This window comes from Scomber japonicus, chromosome 6 (assembly GCF_027409825.1).
Source record: "Scomber japonicus isolate fScoJap1 chromosome 6, fScoJap1.pri, whole genome shotgun sequence".
NCBI classification, from domain to species: domain Eukaryota; kingdom Metazoa; phylum Chordata; class Actinopteri; order Scombriformes; family Scombridae; genus Scomber; species Scomber japonicus.
The window spans coordinates 23,208,699-23,227,264 of NC_070583.1; the positions used below are offsets into that span (position 1 = coordinate 23,208,699).

At 40.8% G+C, this 18,566-nt stretch overlaps 3 protein-coding genes across 3 annotated transcripts in view; 1 reads left to right on the forward strand and 2 right to left on the reverse strand.

Moving 5' to 3' along the window:
• Nucleotides 1-284: 284 nt before the first annotated feature.
• On the reverse strand, nt 285-3,719 carry glod4 (glyoxalase domain containing 4). Its single transcript, XM_053320712.1, has 9 exons — nt 3,581-3,719; nt 3,389-3,438; nt 3,158-3,278; nt 2,912-3,056; nt 1,767-1,903; nt 1,508-1,594; nt 1,293-1,406; nt 1,130-1,216; nt 285-1,029 (listed from the first exon to the last, which is right to left on the reverse strand). The coding sequence occupies exons 1-9, from the start codon at nt 3,668-3,670 to the stop codon at nt 964-966; spliced, it is 897 nt and encodes a 298-aa protein (XP_053176687.1). The 5' UTR covers nt 3,671-3,719; the 3' UTR covers nt 285-963.
• A 955-nt stretch (nt 3,720-4,674) lies between these two features.
• Nucleotides 4,675-8,501, forward strand: mrm3a (mitochondrial rRNA methyltransferase 3a). The gene is made up of 4 exons (XM_053320981.1): nt 4,675-5,050; nt 7,020-7,264; nt 7,349-7,510; nt 7,603-8,501. Exons 1-4 carry the CDS (start codon nt 4,686-4,688, stop codon nt 8,181-8,183), a joined length of 1,353 nt encoding a protein of 450 aa, XP_053176956.1. The 5' UTR covers nt 4,675-4,685; the 3' UTR covers nt 8,184-8,501.
• Nucleotides 8,502-8,804: 303 nt separating this feature from the next.
• Nucleotides 8,805-18,566, reverse strand: part of nxn (nucleoredoxin) — a 58,625-nt gene continuing 48,863 nt past the window's right edge. Inside the window, exons 4-8 of the mRNA XM_053321223.1 lie at nt 17,223-17,323; nt 16,924-17,030; nt 15,907-16,086; nt 15,161-15,285; nt 8,805-9,786 (exon numbers count right to left, since the gene is read on the reverse strand). Coding sequence (XP_053177198.1) covers nt 9,604-9,786; nt 15,161-15,285; nt 15,907-16,086; nt 16,924-17,030; nt 17,223-17,323 — 696 coding nt within the window. The 3' untranslated portion in view covers nt 8,805-9,603. The remainder of the gene's footprint in view (nt 9,787-15,160; nt 15,286-15,906; nt 16,087-16,923; nt 17,031-17,222; nt 17,324-18,566) is intronic.

Sequence of the window (18,566 nt, forward strand, 5' to 3'; positions counted from 1 at the left end):
AACTGTTGCTCTTTCTCTGGATGATCAGCTTTATACCAGTTTCTTTGTATAGCTTTTTTTCTGGCTATAAGTAGAATTTTTTGCCAGATATATCTCTTCTTTGAACAGTCTCCTCAATGTTCTCCAGGTACATTACAGAATAATCATTTCAAATATTAATTATTAACTATGTATTTAAACATAAAAAGGTTATTCAAAAACTCACTTCCAGTACATACATATCCACTTAATGATAATAAATAGGTAAAACAGAAAATAAACACATTCAAAGAAAATAAGTTAAAGGGCAGCATTTATTTATTTTTTTAGCATATTAGTAATATTGTGTAACTTTACAAAGAATATGATTTACTGTAAACTGAGCAAATTGATCTATAAGCAGCGCACTCTTTCACAACATGATGCTGTTCACGTACATTTCACATCATACAGGAGCATGGTCTCACCCAGGGGCAAAATGAGTTTCTGGTACCCTATTAAGCCTTCTGTTCCTCCTACTTTGTGTAGTGTGTACAATTTGTCTATTTTCTCCCTGGTTAGGAATCCAGCCTTGCATAGGAGTAGTGGTATACATACACAATGTGCAGAATTTGGTCAGTGGGGATTAATTGGGGCCCTGCTGCAATCTCCATCAGGGTCCTCCAAACAGGTTTACCTAGCAATATGATATCTTCCATACTTTTTAAGATCAAGTCACATTATATTAAAATTATCTTGTCCTCTCTGCCTTTTTGAGAAATACTATAATCAGTTGGACTGAAAATCCATCAAACTGAACAAATGGTCCTTTTACCAAGTGCTGTCAATACCACTGTGCCTCACAGCATACTTCAAGAGAATAAATCTTACACTGCCAGCCTAACATTACAAGAGGAAGATTTACACTACAGGTGCCTTGTACAGCATCTCTCATGAACTAGTGAGAAATTGGTGGTGCACTTTTTCCAGACAGGTTCCTTCATCTCATGCAGCAGCTTTCTGCCTGTTGTGTTTAGCAAACCACTCGTCACTTTTATCTTCAGCCATAGCCTAAAAACATTTAAAAAAGCATAAAGAGCATACACATGGTGAGTATCAAACACAAGCTACATATTTAATGTAGAAAGTAAAATACTGGAGCAATACCAACCTTATCAAGCAATTCATTTCCTTTGGGATCCACCATGGACAACTGCCTGAATGCTTCATCTCCAACAAAGCAAATCTCATGGCAATCCTAAAACAAACATTACACTGTTAAAATGTACCATGGAGACTCAATGATTGCAGCATTATTTAGGAAAGACACTTACTGGGTCAGCCAAAATAACCACTTCTACTGTAGCTTTCCCAGGAGTGTCCAAGCTGACTAATGGGGTGAGAATTTTTTGATTTTCCTTTTTCATCAAAGCTTCAAGGTCAGGCAGCTGAGGAATGTAACAAAGTATACATGATGACAATTAAAATAATGATCATGGTTCTCTATTATTAACAAACAAAGGGATATAACCATTAAATGATACTTTACTTGCTCCCGTGGGCATGAAAATGCTATCCTGCCAAATGCTGTTCCATGATCTACAGTCCCACTGATATCATGAAGCTCCAGTTTACACTGAAAAAGATAAAAAATAATGATCACATGCAGATAAAAATGAATTCTTTATGCATTAACACAGAACATACAATACATAAATGTCAATGGGGTAACTTTTCTTTAATCCTCTTAATGTATTCTAGGATATTTTGCAAACAGAGAAAGCATTGATATTTTTTCTCTTACTCACTTGAGTGTCTCCAAATCCCATCAGCACTGTTTTCTTGTCCTCATTCTTTTCCACCACCTTCATTCCCAGGAGTGTAGTCCAATAGTGGGTCGACCTCTGGAGGTCTGATACTCCGAGACAAACCTTCTGCACAGGGTCTGAGAACATATAATAATGTGCTGTCATTGTTTTAAAAAAATATGATAATAATAATCCCCCCCCCCCCCCCCCCCCAGTATACTGAAAATAATAAATATTCGTTTTTTTTAAATTAATCAATTATGCTTTTTTAAATAAAATGCAAAGTGCCCATCACACGTTATTTGAACGTAAAGTGATCAGTGTCAGAAATGCATATTTAGTTGAATAATAGATAAATAAGTAAATAAATAAAATGACTTATTTCAAAACAAATTAATCAATACAGAAGACGAATTAACAATTTATTTTAGGTCATTTATCGAGAAAAACATGCCTAAAAAATCTCTGGTTCCAGCACTTTTTTCTCCATTTTACTGTATATAATTGTAAACTGAATATCTTTGGCGTTTTGGAGTGTTAGTTGGACATAAGTTACTGGGAACATCTGATGGAATTTGTCCCTATATTATCAACTAAATGATTAATCGAAAAAGAGATAGATTGATTTATTTAATCCTTATTTAAACAGGTAGTCTCATGCAAGTTAGACCTGTGTAAAAGAATAACATACAGTTTAAGCACAGACAGACACACAAATAATTCAGACATGCCTGACATTATTGTCACATTAAGAAAGGTATTTACAAAAGGGAATGTGAATATATGAATACAACCTTTTTAAATACTAAGATGAAGCGATAATGAAAATAAACATTAGTTGCAGCTCTAAAACCAAGCAACTCTGCTTTTTTGTGATGTTGTTCCAAGCTCATGTGTAGTAGTTTTTTTTTTCTTAACAAATGGGATCAAATCTACAAAATTAAGCAGTTTTCTATATTAAGCTCCTTTTACGCTTGAGGTCTCTTCCCATTAAAGGAGAGTTTTTCTTTGACACTGTCGCCAAGTGCTTGATTGTGATTTGGTGCTATACAAATATAATTAACTTGACTTGAGCACTGGATAATCCACATCTGTAACTTTGCATGCAGGAGAAAAAAGACAGAAATGAGGCTTGTATAAGTCACCATTGGGAGGCTGCTCTTTGTCCAGCAGGTAGAAGGGATACCCTCCTGGAGCCTGTGTCAGGTACAGAGCTTCTCCTACTTCAGTGAGAGGCCATCCCAGTCTCTTAGCATTGCTTACAGCCTGACTCGACTGCAGAGTGAGTCCCTGAAGTCAACACATGGATGACAATTAAGTTATTCAAGCAACATGCACACATATAATATGCTGTTGTCCTCTGTGGAGGTCCCAAATTAACTCTCACCTACCAAGAAGTCATTTCCGAGTTGATACTCCCCCACTCCATAATTGTAGGTCAGTTCAGCTACAAAATGATCATCTTCTGGGCCAAAGCCAACCATTGTCTTGCTCCATTTTCCATCGTAAGGGCTGTAAAGTTACAAGATGAAGGCAGAGTTAACCTTTTGATGTTGCAGCAGACTGGGTGTTACACTGAGTACAAAGTCCAGCTTGTGTGAGATGTCTCATATGTAACTTACCCATTACACGTCGCTTTGCAGCCTTCCTCAAACTCTTCATGGCGTAAAATCTGTAAAGAAGAGTAGAAAATAACATTAAATATGGGAACACTGTAGTTTGTTACACGCACATAAGAGGAATTAGCCCATTGCAACACACTGTGTTAGCAACATCAACATTAATCACATCCGGTCTTTACATGAAGATATTACCTTCATGCCCAGCACATCTCGATAAAACGTGGCTGTTTTGGTCCTGTCACCAACTTTGAAGACGAAATGCAGAGCTCGTCTCAAAGCCATGTTTCTGGATAGATGTTATGATGTCTGAGCAGGGAGCGATTGAGCTTCCTGGCCGATGATCGATTTTTCTGTGGTCGATTGGAGGAAAGTAAACAGAAATAGTGGGCATGCTGGATAAAAACTGATGTTAATTACATAAAACTTGTTTATTAAGTACAAACGTAATAATGACTTAAATTATACTAAAGTAGATTACTTTAAATGACTGTCTTATATAAATGATCAGCATTAGCATTAGTGGTATCATCAACATCTCGCTGTCAAAACTTATTGATGAAACATTTAAAATAAACTACCAATAGTAGGCCTATATTTAATATCGAAGCCAATTTCCGCCAATGTGAAAACAGATCCTGTAAGTCAATATAATGATAAATCTTTTCAATATAATGACTTAACTCAAAATAATGAGAAACTATCTCAAATCTCAAATAAATAATAATAGTACAGTAAACAATCTCTGTGTAAATACATCTGCAATATATATAAATGTGCAATATGCAGAAGTTCTTGAGATTATAAACGTGTGCAATGTTCCTGGGACTTACAGAGTAGGGACAGCATCAGTCTTTTTTGTGGCTGCTTATAATTGTGATTTTGTGATCATTTTATTTTATTTCCCCCCAATACTCCCTGTACTGTTTGATAAAGCCCCCCCCCCCCCCCCCCCCCCCACCTTGGATGCATGAGTGTAGTTAAAAGCTTCTCTACAACAACTTCATCTACACTTGATTCTAACTCCAGTCCAGTAGGCGGCGTTAATGCATCCATAAGCGATCTTTTTTCCTAGGACGGCGAAGTCATGACCCGCCCTACTCTGACTCTGATTGGCTTACTGTGATATTATTAACCAATAGAACAATTGAAGGTAGAAACCACTGGCCAATCAACGGCAGTGTAAGGCGCGCCATGTCTTCGCCGTCCTAGGATAAAAACAAATCTTTCTGGCGGTGTGTAGTTTAGTTTACGTTATAAACACCATCCTGTGAGATGAGCGAAGAAGAAACGGGGCAAAATGGCAGCATCCTATACGAGAAACGTGATATGTGCCCTCTCATCAAACAGAAATGCTCTCCTAACAAGAGGTAACAGCATTATAGTGGAGTCTAAACGCTATGTGAGAGGACTGAGAAGGAGACCTGTCAATGTATTACTACCTGAAAACGAGACGGGAGAAGTGTTGAAGCAGTCTGAGCCAGCAGTGCAAAGCATGAAGAGGCAGAAGGAGTTGAAAGTCACCTCATCTGCAGGAGAGCATCCCGGTGAAAGTGACTTCTTTAGGGCGAAGAGCAGCCTGAAGTCTGCTCATGTTGCTGCTACAAAGGATCACATTGATGGGCTGCGCTTCGAGAGGGCTTTACCCGGTGATAAAAGACTGGGGTGAGTGTGGTGTGTGCCAGTCAGGTCACTGTGAACTTGTAAATGAAAAACCCAAATTGAATGAATATCAGGTTGATGACCTTCCTGTCACTGCTAGATAAAGACACTTCCCCTAATGTTCCCAATGTTTGGATCAAATCTCAAATCTCAAATCTCTTAAGCCTTAAACGATATTAAAGTGCACAAATGAACACTGAAATAGTTTTTTCTTGCTATAATCATTCCTCCTGTTCATACTGGCTATTAGAAGATCCCGTCATGATGCGCTTTTACGGCTTTTTGCGGTTTTGCACACAACCAATGTTTCCTGAGGGAGGGAAACGGGGGATTGTGTTCTCACAAGATTAACCGAGGAACCTTTTTCAAAATGCCTGTCAAGGCCAATGAGACTTTCTCCATCCCCTGGGGCTACAAGAGACCCTGCAGTCTATGCTCGTCAATCTATACTGCACTTCATCAGGCCAAATAGGAGGTGAAGGGCTGACTAATGTTGTACCTTGTTTCCTTTCCTGAGGGAATATTGGTTATAAGGTCAATTTCCCTTTTGGTGGGTACAACACATCAGTATGGGGATATAGCATCAGACCCCACTCAATCCCTTTCTAAAGGGATTTCACTGGGGGATTTCACTAGGAACACAGTAATAAAGTAAGATGTTTGCTTTACCCCTTTATAAAGGCATGTGTGTTACCAGTGATACACAATATATGGCAAAATACCAATTTTGCCATGTTATCAATACTTTGGATGATGGGCGGTACAATTACAAACTGAACATGCCTGTTTCATGATGTCTGCAGTAGCAGCAGAGGAGTGGAGTGAGATGTCTGTCCTCCCTCCTGCTCTCTGCTGTAAACACATGTACTTCTTAGTGAGCAGCTACTCTCATGTCTCCCTGTTTGGCAGAAACAAGGAAGAGACTGCCTTGGGTCTTGAGGAGTTGCACATATTCACCAGTAAATAGCCTAAACTCTACAAACACTTGTTAGCTTGCTAAACAGGTTAGGGTTATATTAGTGAAGCTGAACAAGTGCATGTTAGATGGGCTAAATGTAGCAAAGAAGCTTGTTAGCAAACTAAACAAGTGCTGAGTAGAGAACCTTGGTAGCAACGGAGGCAGGGAGCTAGCTTACCTCCAAGCAGGCAGATAAATTACTAGCAAGGTTTTTACAAAAGCCATGTAATGCAGGGTGATGTTCAAAAAGATGGAGGAGCAGAGACTGTTCAGAGTATTTTATAAGCTCAGGGGAAGGTGGGACTTCTCATGTCTTTGACAGTCTCATGCTATGTGTGCCTTGACAGACATTTTGAAAAAGGTACATCAGGTTTGTTTTATGACGATGCAATCCCCATACTGATGTGTTTTACCAAGTGTGCCAACTGAGAGGGAACCTACAGCATTATAGTTGTTGTTTTCAGTTTTTGTGAAACTGAGGTGAAAAAGGTTGAACTTAATTTTGAAGGCTGGAATTTGTGGCACTGTTGAATTGTGATGTTTGTTACCAAGAGTTTCAGCTCTTTTTGGTCCACAGTTGATACAATTTTAGAGAAACAAATGCAAAATATTTCAACAGTATCATAAACTACTGTCTAAATAATTACCATAAACTTGACTGAAAGTGATTGTAACCCTTGGGGAGGTTGGGTTTATATTGCAGGACAGCTGCATAATATTTTCACTTTTTGTACTACCTAATAAATAATAGATATACCCAATAAACTGGCAACAGAGTGTTTGAATGACGTGTATATTATAACATACTATTTGTGCCAAGCATCTTTTTAAAAGGACCTTGTAGTAATTTATTTAGAGTGTACTTTTTTCTCAGCCAGCAGTTTCAGTTAGTCCTTTCTGATAATATAGGCCAGATTTAATTTTCTATTATTCAAAATATTTTCAAAATAGTGATATTTTTACACGCTGATAGTTCACACTGCTTGTTATTCCCCTCTGTCGTCTGTCCTGCAGGAAGGTAGTGAGTGTTGCCCGTTCCAGGACGTTTCGGGAGCACCAAGGTAAAATCCTTCTGGAAGGCAGGCGTCTGATCTGTGATGCCCTGAATGCTGGTGCCAGGCCACAGATGGTGTTTTTCAGTACTGTGGATCGCCTCCGAGAGCTTCCCTTAGACAAGCTGAGAGGGGCTACGTTAGTCAAAGTCAAATTTGAGGACATCAAGATCTGGTCTGACCTTGTGGCCCCACAAGGAGTGATAGGTAAGGGTCACATATGTGGTTCATTATGAAAGACACATACTCACAGGTATTGTGTTTTTGTTGACTTCTACTTTGTTTTTGCAGCCATATTTTCTCGCCCAGACCCATCACGGCTGAAGTTTGTAAACACAAGTTTTTCAGTGCCATTATCTCTGATATGTGACAACATTCGAGACCCTGGTAACCTTGGGACTATGCTGCGATGTGCTGCTGCTGCTGGGTGCCATAAAGTCCTGCTCACCAAGGGTATGCTCATGTAATCAATTAGAAATGTTAACTCCACCCCTAGATAATGTCCCTGCCTCTTTATTCATCATTTGTTTATATATCACCAACAGGTTGTGTTGATGCTTGGGAGCCTAAAGTACTGCGTGGAGCAATGGGCGCTCATTTCCGTCTTCCCATTTATCCCAGTTTGACCTGGGACGATATTGAAAATCATTTCCCAGAATCTGTGACTGTCCATGTGGCTGACAACAGCTGTAACAGAAGTAAAGAAACTGAGGATGTGCAAGTTAATGCATCCCACAAGCCCTCCAAAGCAGGAGACTATGGCTGGGTCAGCACAAAGAATAATCCAAACAACATGCGCTACCAGGAATACGATCTTGATTCCGACTCAGATTGTGAAGATGCGGGACTTTCAATCCCCAGAGTGGACTCCAAGCTGTACCATGAAAGCTGGGCTCAGACTCCCACTGCTCTTGTGGTGGGCGGTGAGACACATGGTCTCAGTCTAGAAGCAGTCCAGCTGGCCGAGAAAACGTCCGGTCAAAGGTTGTTCATCCCTATCGTTCCTGATGTGGACAGCTTGAATTCAGCCATGGCTGCCAGTATCCTTTTGTTTGAGGGCAGAAAACAACTATTAAAGTTAATTCAGACATCTGGAAGGAAATGGAAATCTAATGCTGAGCAGTAGTTTTCGTGATGTTCCCTCTAAATGTCAGTATTGTATGAGTGTTTCTGTGTACGTTAATTCTTACTACTACAGACAGAGCAGAATAATTAAAATGTCCATTATACATCCTGTTCTACATATAATAAAGCACTGAATTTCAATCAGGGATTTGTGACATTTGTCTGAATTTATGCTGTGTGTATTGTTTTTTTTTTTTTATGGCTGCATCTAAAAATTATATTCATTTTTGGATTTATCTGCTAATTCTCTTGAATAGTCATTTTGTCCTTACTATGTCAGAAAACCCAGAACCAAAAGCTTTTAAGTGACAAAGAAAAAAATGGCAAATCTTCATATTTTAGAAGCTGGAACAAGAAAATGTGTGATACTTAAAAAAATCAATGGGAAAAAAATGTATGATGCATAATACTAGACGCACTGTGAGGTCAAATATGTTTCTACTTGCAGTTTAACAAAATGAGTCCATCTGCATACCATCTCCGAAAATAAAAGTAAGATTTGCCTTGAGTTGAACCTGGAAGTTGTAGGTCTTACAACAAAGGAGCTGTCGAGTCATTGCATTGTGTGCATTTTACATATCCAAGAGCTAACTTTATTCATAGAACTTAACAGGAACAGAAATTTGTGCTTGCCAGTGAATTTTTAATGGGTGTGAAGTCATGACTGAAGATACAACCCGGGATTAACAGAATATAGGGATTTATACATTCAACACTTTTCAGAATGCCTTTTTTTTGTGCCATCAGTTATAACCCGGCCTTCTCATTACGGGACCTTCACAGAAAATCCTCATAATGATTTTGAGATGAGAACCACCATTAACAGCTGGCTAGAGATGACTTTCACTCACATCATAAAACACAAAAGACACAGGGGCTTCAAAACATCAGTCATTGGTCTGTTACAAGCAAGTATAATGTGTTCTTTAATGTATGTGCACCTGTCATACTGTTGTTTTTTATGGCCATAAAGGCTTACGGCTACATCCAACTGAGTATGTGTACATATGAAATGCTGCAATTTTTTTTTTTATTCTTTCTCATCACTGTTCAGAAACCAAAAGTAACAAGGATAAGCTGAATAAGTAGGTCCATTGGGTAACTCTGGTTTTCTCTAGAATTCAGAAATGTGATTGATTGGAAAATAATACAAATACTTTTCTTGAGGCCAAACCAAACAACAGAATCTCCATATATATTACTGTAGGGACTATAGTCAATGCAAGGCACCACAGGAGAAAGAGAGGACATGTTTAAAAAAATGTTAAAATGTCAGTAAAAAGTGAGACATCTCTCTAACAGTCTGACAGAGTCAGGGGGAGGAGTGGGAGAGATAGGAGGTTTGGAAGGGAGAGGGGCATAGGGTTTGATGATGGAGTGAGTCCCATATACTATGTCCGCTTCCTATTTGGACTTCTTCATTAAATGGGCTCTGGTTTGAGCTTTTCAGCCAGGAAGTCGTTGACAAATTGCTCCACTACGGCCGGCGTTATCTCCTCAACATCACGAACATACTTGGCGCGGGCTGACATGTCCAGGATTGTGAGCAGAGGAGCTGCCTCTGGGAGGTTAGTGTAGTCCCGCAGGGAGTCGCTCATGTCATCCTGTGGTAAAAGAGAAAAAAAAATCATTAGGTGTAATATCACCATGGTACATTCCTCACAGATGACACTATGAATTATGTGTTTCACTGCTGCTCATCGGTTCAGACTTGCTTTTGGAGAAGAAAACTAGGACAGTGCCCTTTACTTGATGTATGCTACATTAAGATTACCACACAAAATTCAGCACTAACTAGCATAATCTTTATTAATTTGCACTTCTTGAAAGAGAATAAGAAACTATCTCTTCTCCCGTTTTCCTGCAGGCAGCCTGCCCAGAGAGAGAAGAGATCTGGTGCTTAGTCACTCCTGCTGTGCAAAGACGGGAACCAGGTGGGGTCCAACATCTCTCACTTTTTAAAGGCTCACTCAACGTCGTGTGGGCGGGAGAGAGCAGTGCACAAACTTGAGAAAGAATATGTTCAAAGTGGATTACTGCTGGGTTTGGTGGGTACTCCAGTTTTATCTATTTGTAGTTTTTTTATTAAACGGGCTTCACCCATGTTCTGCCTGAGGCTTGATGTCACCCTCCACCCTTTAACATGTCAGGATTATGTCAGGATTACAACCCTTGTAACCACAGAATGAATTAGTGCCACACAGGCAGGCAGGCAGCCAGCAGCAACTTCCAAACAGGCTTCAAAAGGATCATTAATTATTGAGTCTAAATAAGAAATTACACTGCTTCATAATTCAGCTTCAGTTCCAGACGGGCATGCATCTGGAGTTGGCATTCCTACATTGACAGAGATCTGTTATTCAAGTCATATCTCCTCTGAGTCAAATGGATTTCATGTATCATGTTTTATAAGGTCATACAGTTCACTTATTAAATAGGATATTCCTCTACAGCTACTCTCATTTGAGACATTCTCCGCTCCTCATGACAGCATGACCTGGTTTCCCCTCGACTAAGCTTGTTGGCTCAGAGGGAGAGTTACAAAGATTAAAGATCAGTTTCATATGGAAAAGATTATGTTGAAAATGCAGAACTAACAAGAAAGGGCCAGAGGGTGGCACTAAAACAAAGAGTTGGGCCCCTCAAAGCAGGAGAGCCTCTGATGTTAATACTGTTAGATACTGATTCAAATGTCAAAACAAAGTCAAAGAGAGAGCGAATTTGGATGGATTTCCTGCAACATATTCTCACACTTGAGCCTCGCTGATTCTTTCCCTTTATCAGAAAACCCGCAGCTATTCTTGCTAAACGGATCAAACCACACAATCAGCTCTCAAGACGTCTCATTGAATAGCTTGGCTGTACTGCTACCTAAAAAGGATAAATATGCCAAGATGAAGTCTGTGACCTCTACTTTGCAAAACTGCTAACAGATGGAACAGATGAGTTGCAGCGTGGTATTTTGTTGTCGGCAGCTAACTTCCTCTGAGAGGAGCCCATTTTATTATGCTGCAAATCACCTTATATTGACCACTTAGTACTCACAGATGTAAGCTGTCACTAAGGACAATGTTCTTACGAGTGAAAAATACTGTTCGATTCTCCCAGCACAAATAGAGTCTTTCCCTTGCTTCCCTCTCTCAGCCGTATGATGCATAGATTACAGATCATCTAGGCACGCAGTGTAAAGAGACCACAAAGAGAGAAATTCCGCAATATGTCAGCGTGGCCTTTCCAGCCTCTCTGATATGAGAAGATATAATCTCTGCTTCAGCCATCGCCTCCGTAGGAAGTCATGCATCTTCTTTTGTGTGGCTTGTGTAAACTGCTTCTCCTGAGGTGCAGCTATTCCAGAGGACCTCCCCATCACCGTCTCTCCGCCCTGAAGCTCAGCTCAGAACAAAAAAGACAAAGGGCCTTTTTGCTATAGCCTGAACTCACTGCTGTGATAAGGCTCAGCGTGTGTTTACCGTGTGGAACCTGCTGGGCCATGTCAGGCTTATTCTGATTGTTGATGCACTGTGGCATTTCACAGACGATGACCATCTGATAAGGCCTGAATTGATAATGATAACAAAGCGGCCCCACTGGCCCCACATGCAGGGCCGCTTCCATCAAACTGGACAACTTTGATGTCTTGAGGAATGAAATTCTGAATATTATCTTTAAATGTGATATATTAGAAAGCAGACAGTAGCGAGATGACAGGATATGAGGGGGGAGAGAGATAGGGAACACCATGTAACAAAGGTACCCAGCCGTGCTTGAACCAAGGCTGCTTCGGTTCATCATCAGTGCCTTGAAACGCAAAACTGCCAGGGCACCTCAGATTATGGATATTCCTTATAGCACATCAGATCATACTGCTATAAGAGATACTGAAAATATTACTGAAAAACATTATTCCCTAATGTTAACAAATATGAGATATATTCTCAGCAGATTTAACCTCATTAACTCTGCTAGAACACCAGCGTCCACTAGTAGTCCCTCTCTCCCTTTCTTGTGGTTTTGCTGTAATCACGAAGACCTTGCCTTTACAAAAATATGGAGTCTTCAAAAATCCCCCAAAATGGTCATACTGTGTCCCACTTCAAATTTGAGGCAGTATTCACCTGTATGTGATTTATAGCCTCTTATTGCCCTCAGCCTTTACAGACATTTTTAAAATGTTTGCTGACTTCAAAGACTACTCTATTTCTGTATCATCTAAAGTGTTTCTAACACTTTGAGAGGCTTCCTTTCTGGCAAGACATTATTTATTAATATGTGGTTCAGGAGCTGTAACCATTTTATTTTGAATATATTGTTTCACTTTTTGCTCCAAAACAGGGATCTAGTGGAAGAGGTTGAACAATTAAAGAACATTTCTTGAGCTACAAGAGGTATAAAACCTAAGTGCCAAGAGAAAAAAACTGATAAAAAGGAAAGAATTGTTTTTGTTGTTTCTGAGGGGTATATGTACATCTGAACCAAATTTCATGGAAATGCATCCAATCATTGTCGACATTTCACTCAAAACCCCAAATGTCAACTTCATGGTGGCAATAGAGGATCACCAACATTATTAGGATTCATCCTCTGGGCATCATAGATGAAACTAATGGTCCCAAATCCATCCAATAGTTGTTATCTCAGTCAGATATTTCCACAGTAGTGCACAAATTGACTGACCGAGAGTCAATAGAGCCAGTGTGGCTAAATGTTTTTTATAAAAAGGCATGATTAGTATATGTAAGCCTACATAAAAAGGACATTAGCCTTAATGATTAGGCCAGCTTATTTCCTTGCATTTTTTAGCTAATCTTTAGCTAAACTTTAAATGTGTTTAGAATTAAATGACTGCTTGTGAGGCAGCCCTGGAGTGTATAATGCAAACCATTGTGATCCAGAGTCAAAGCAATAATTCTGTTTAGGACACACACACACACACACACACACACACATCAAAAATGGGGAAACAAAGCTTTGTAGAGCAAAATCACAGATGACTACTTCCCACAAAAATCTGCGGGGAAAATCTGATGTGAGTGAATAATACCGTTAGTGTTCATATTGTATTTAACAGCCAGTACAGAGCAGAATGAATGAACAGAAAATCTTTCGTTCTGCATTTGTAAATTTGTAAACTACTCCCTATGGCTTTTTTCAGTTGGGTAAGAAGATCCTGTGTCATTCCGCTCAGCCCGGGCTCCTCCTGAGAGACTGCCAACATACTGCTGTCTCATTGACACAGAAAACCCAGCAGCTGGCCTGGCAAGGACCGTGCAACTACCAGGGCTAACCCCGGCCAAGGTGCAGGAGTCTGAGCCCAGAGCCTGGAAGCTTTGGTTTATGAACGACTGCACAGAGCACCTTAAACAGGAAGTGATATCTTGACCATGAACCCGAGCTGGATATGAAACCCAGTGATTTCATTGCCGGTTGACTTAGAGCCAGGAAATTAAACCTGTGCTACATGTTGTAAAAATATCTAGCTAAGCGTATATGCCGCAAGGGAAACAATGCAAACCTAGACAGCAGCTTAAACACAGGACGCTTCTGAGCTCCAGTGCAACAATGCTGCTTTGTGTTAGGTCAAATAAATATTGGCAAGAAGACAATGAACAGCATAAAAAAGTATCATGTCAACTCTCATCTTTCTGAAGACCTAAAGCTGTTCTGTGTATGCATGTCAATGACATTTCAAGGCTGACATCAGGGAGGAGCAGCCTTGGACTGACACACGCAGGATCAGACAGTTAGCACATGTGCAAGCCCCACAGCCTGAAACCTTAGCCTCCCCTTGGCGTGTGACATGAGAAACCAGCGCTGTCCTCCAAGACTCCCGGACATAGAGAACTTGGAGGTAAAAGGGGAGCTGGAGGGCAGAGAGCAGGGGAACTAAGGAGAGGCAGCTAATCTGGTAATTATGTCTGCTGCTGCTGCTAACTCCACCAGTCTTGGAAAGGTCGAGACAGAAAAACACGAGATAACAAGAGTTATGAAAACCGCACAGTCTGTCCCACGCAGGGGAGAGATGGGTGGAGATAATGTAGGAGATGGATGGATGATATGAAGGCAGTGGAAGTAAGCGGAGCAAGTCTGCCGACATGCTCTGGTTATAACCATCTTGATAGAGGCATCTAGTTGATTCCTGGGACATAGATAGGAGCCTCTCCAACTGTTGCTGGTGTTACTGGTTCAAGAGGCTCAAAAAGGTGTCTCTAGTGCTGTCATTTCAACAATTGCAGAGGTGTTGGGTGCAGATATATCACTAAAGGTGTATATGCAGGCTGATAAGAAACTGTAGTACAGAAATGCATGAGATATGTTGTGTTGTCTGTGGATTACCTTCAACATCTGTAGTCGGTGAATCTCTGTAAATCACTACTCATCATGTTAAAGCTGTTGTGATCAGTATTTTCATAAAACAAATGACCCAATGCCTATATGTAATGTAAAGTAAAAGGGGCTGCTTGTAATAATGAATCCACAGAGAATTAACACCTGACTCTGGACTTCCCCTCAGCTCTGTGGAGCTTTTATAGCATCTGTCAGCTCATTGTTTTGGTTTTATGGGCCACAACTTTAATGTTTTTGTTCAGTCTCACTGCTCTCAAAGGGTAATTTTCAGCTTGGTAAATGTAGGCAATTGTATGCCGAGTTTAATATATCAACTTAAAGGTGATAATATGTTGATGTTGTGTTTACAGCTTCTGGTTTATGCTGCTCACCTATTTGGCTTCTTAGTACATATCTTTATCACAGTTCTTAAATAAAGGAATGCTTAGCAGACATGTTTGTGTAGAAATTGTCAGACTTGCAAGTGTAAGTTATTGATATCTGCAAGTGATGACTGAAGCACATTGCCTTAGCACTGCACACTCACAGATGAGTTACAGTAAGTTACACAAGAATAAGCTCCAACTGGAGCTATGCAAGTTTGTGTGAAATGGCATTTTACTCTCTTAAGTGGCTTTGAGTGGCTTATCTCACCTCTCCAGCCACAAAGAACAGCAATGGGGTCTCCTCTTCCTTGGCTTTGTACTTGGCCATGAGCTTCTCTGCTATTGGTTGAATCAGCTCCTTGGCTGGCTCCAACTCGCCCTCCTCTTCAGCGTCTGAACAAACCAAATAAGAGACACACAAGAGCTGTTAAAAGTATGAAAAGGCAGAAAAAAAGGGGAGGGTCAAATAAATGTCAAGAAGCCACCTGGAGGAGGAAAAATGAACAGATGAGTGATACAGGAAGCAAGGAAGGAGAGATGATTGGTGGACAGATGAGTAAAGAGATGAAAGTAAGTGTACAGATGGTCTCAGTCTTGTTTTGCTATCCAGTCTGACCTTAAGAGACACCAGGGTGGTCTCAAATGTTGATGGTCATCTCTGTACACTTCAGTTTTTTTCTGTTTTGTTATGTCCAACTTTGACATTTAGTGCCCGCCAGTCTTCACAATAGCAAGAGCAAAATGTCCTGCATTCAGGTCAAAATGGTTCTTGCAATGCTGTTCACAAACCTACTGGATGATTCTTCTTTGTACCTGCTGTATTACCATATAAATAGATAGATAAATACTAGAAACATTTTCCACAGACCTTTGGACCTTTCAACACTAGAAGAATTTTCCATAGAGTTTGACATTCAATATGCTTCACATAAATGCCACTTCATTCATGCACATGGAGCTCCAGGCAGAGCCCCGTGTGGAGTTGTGCTGCATCTTAAATGCCTGTCCACTCACCTACAAACAGTACCAGGCAGGGCCCCTCGTGGAGCTGCACGGCGTTGGACTCGCTGAGCTCAAGCACGGGCCGGGGGTGCCAGGGAAAGAGCCGGCACTCCGGGTCGTTCAGCACCTCCACGCGGCCCTGTCGCGTGATCATGTGACCCTCTGTGTCCAGCAGAATCAGCGTGGGAATACCTGGGGAAGAAGGAAAGAAGAGGTAAGAAAGAAAGACAAAAAGAGGAAGGGTGGGTGGGGGGGCAAGAGCGTGGGAGGTGGTTTGGTCATTTCCTTCCAATTATCGCTTCATGACGCAGACTGTTCCCTCTCCCGCTGAGATCTCTTTTGTTGTGTGGATGTTTTAGACATTTTCTGAACAGTTTTTGCCCCTCTGGTGACTTCTGCTTCTCTCCAGCTCTGTCTGTGCTTTCACTCCTCATGTGCCTTCTATTTAGGAGCGATTGTTTAACCCTTCTCACTGGCTTTCACCATGCTTCTGATTATGATCTCCTTGCCGTATTAACAGCCTTATCAGAAACAGACACCAACCAGAACCACAGATAATCTATGAGTCAGTGTGTTCTTGTCTGCGCATGTGGACAACAGAGGTGGGGGTCGTGGTGAACTGCAGAGGTTTGAGTGCAGAAGGGGGGCAGTGTTGACTCGTCCTGCGTGCATTCCTCACATACTTTGCAGGAGAGGCCATGAGCCAGCTCTTGCTAACTTCATCCACAGTCTTCTGCACACACACAGAGGAGGAAATCAGGAGAGAGAGAGAGAGAGGGAGGCACAGGGCGAGAGGCGCAGCACTTCCGCAGTGAATGAGACAATAAACTTGATAACCAGCCCACATTCCTCAGGCTGCAGGGCAATCTGTGTTGCTGTTTCACTGCCCAGCACAGAGAGCTGTCAGCCTTTGTGCCAGTGTTTCAGTACGTGACATAACTAAGCAAAGCAGATTTAAAAAAAATAAATCATCCTATAAGCTTGAGCATCCGAAGCAACATTGACAAAGAGGATGCAGCTGTGAAATACCTTGTATTCCATAAAGTCTGTTAAGTCGTGACCGCCGAGCCTCATCTGAATATGGCACCGCCAACCATGGCATCTCGCTGAAGTACTGTTTAAAGGACTCCTCTGACCTAGAATGGTTAGAAAACACAAAATGGCAACACACCAGATGTTGAATTGGTAGTGTCTATTAACAGCTGAATGGAGAAAACAGATTATTTACTTTATGTCCTTGACCGACAGAGACAGATGTGTGTGTCAATAAATATGATCTATGATCTATGAATATGATCTGGTCTATGCACTGGCACTGTGAATCTTACCTGTCAGCGCTGACAAACACGATCTCAAATTTCTGACCCGACTCTTTGACGATACGATATGATTCCACCAAGACCCGGGTCAAACTGCGGCATGGCGGGCACTAACAGACAAAGAAAGAGGGAAAAAGAAAAAGGACAATAAAGTCAATGAGTGAAGATACAGCGGAAATAATGACACTTTTCACCAAACTCCTTTTTACAAACTAGCTTCTCTTGTTTTGTTTCCAGCTTCTTTCAAATATAGCACAGACCTCTTAAAACACTAATCCTGCTGTCATACTCTATCTTGAGAAAGCATTTGTTTTTGTGTGTGTGTGTGTGTTTGAAGAGCCCATATTCCAGTCAGACAGGGTGAGTGGTGGTATGGCTGGCATTAAGATGACATCAGAGTGCCATGGCAGTGGGAAGGAAAACAGAGTAGTCTTCCAACCTCTCTCCCATGCTCACTAAATTCTCTCTGTTACAGCATTTTTAAACTATTTCCTGTGCTTTCCCAGTAGTGAATATAGAGTAAAACACCAATACAAGATTAGTTACATAAGGGAAGGCAGAAGTAAAAAAAAAAAAAAAAAAAAAAAAAAAGTGAACAAAGAAAGCAAAACCTTTTAAACCACCTGGTAGAAGTTTGCCTGTAGCAAATCCTGTCTGGTATGAGTGAGGTTGTAAAAACTCTGTCCTTTGTGTTTCAGAGATGTTTGAGGTCATTTATGATATTGGCTTATATATTTCCCTTTCCTGATCTGGAAGGCTGCAAGTAAGCGACACAATTTTCTGAAGTTACTAGCTAAGTGCAATTAAAGGTAGAATATGTAGAATGAGCAGAACAACGCCATCTAATGTCTCGAGATCGTAGTCGCAACAACCAAAAAGTAATTCCAGCAGTCGGGTTGCCAGGTCCGGTGCCGGATTTTATTTTAGCTCTAACTCTGTAAATATACCACTTTATCCACATGTCTAACCTTTTTAGGCGAGAAAGTAGCCATTTAGATCCACAATATTACGCTAATTTGTCCAAATAACATCTGTTTAAAGTTTTGTTCCTGCGAATTCGGAGCCACTCAAGTTAGCCGTAGCGAGTAACGCACTTCCGGTCATTTTCACAAAATAATACACCCATTGCCTTTTATTATTAAGAAAACCATAACGATAGAGTTGGTACTTTTATTTTGAAAACAGGAAGCGAACATACCCTCGCTGTAACTGACTTGAAACCACCGAGGTACATTACATTGTAACGCCAGTGGGAGTATCAGCAATGTCTCTGCGTGTACTGCCTAATCCTAAACACCGATTGGCTTGTGTGTGGTGTCGTCAGAAGCAGAAGAGGCTCACGGTCGTAAACAT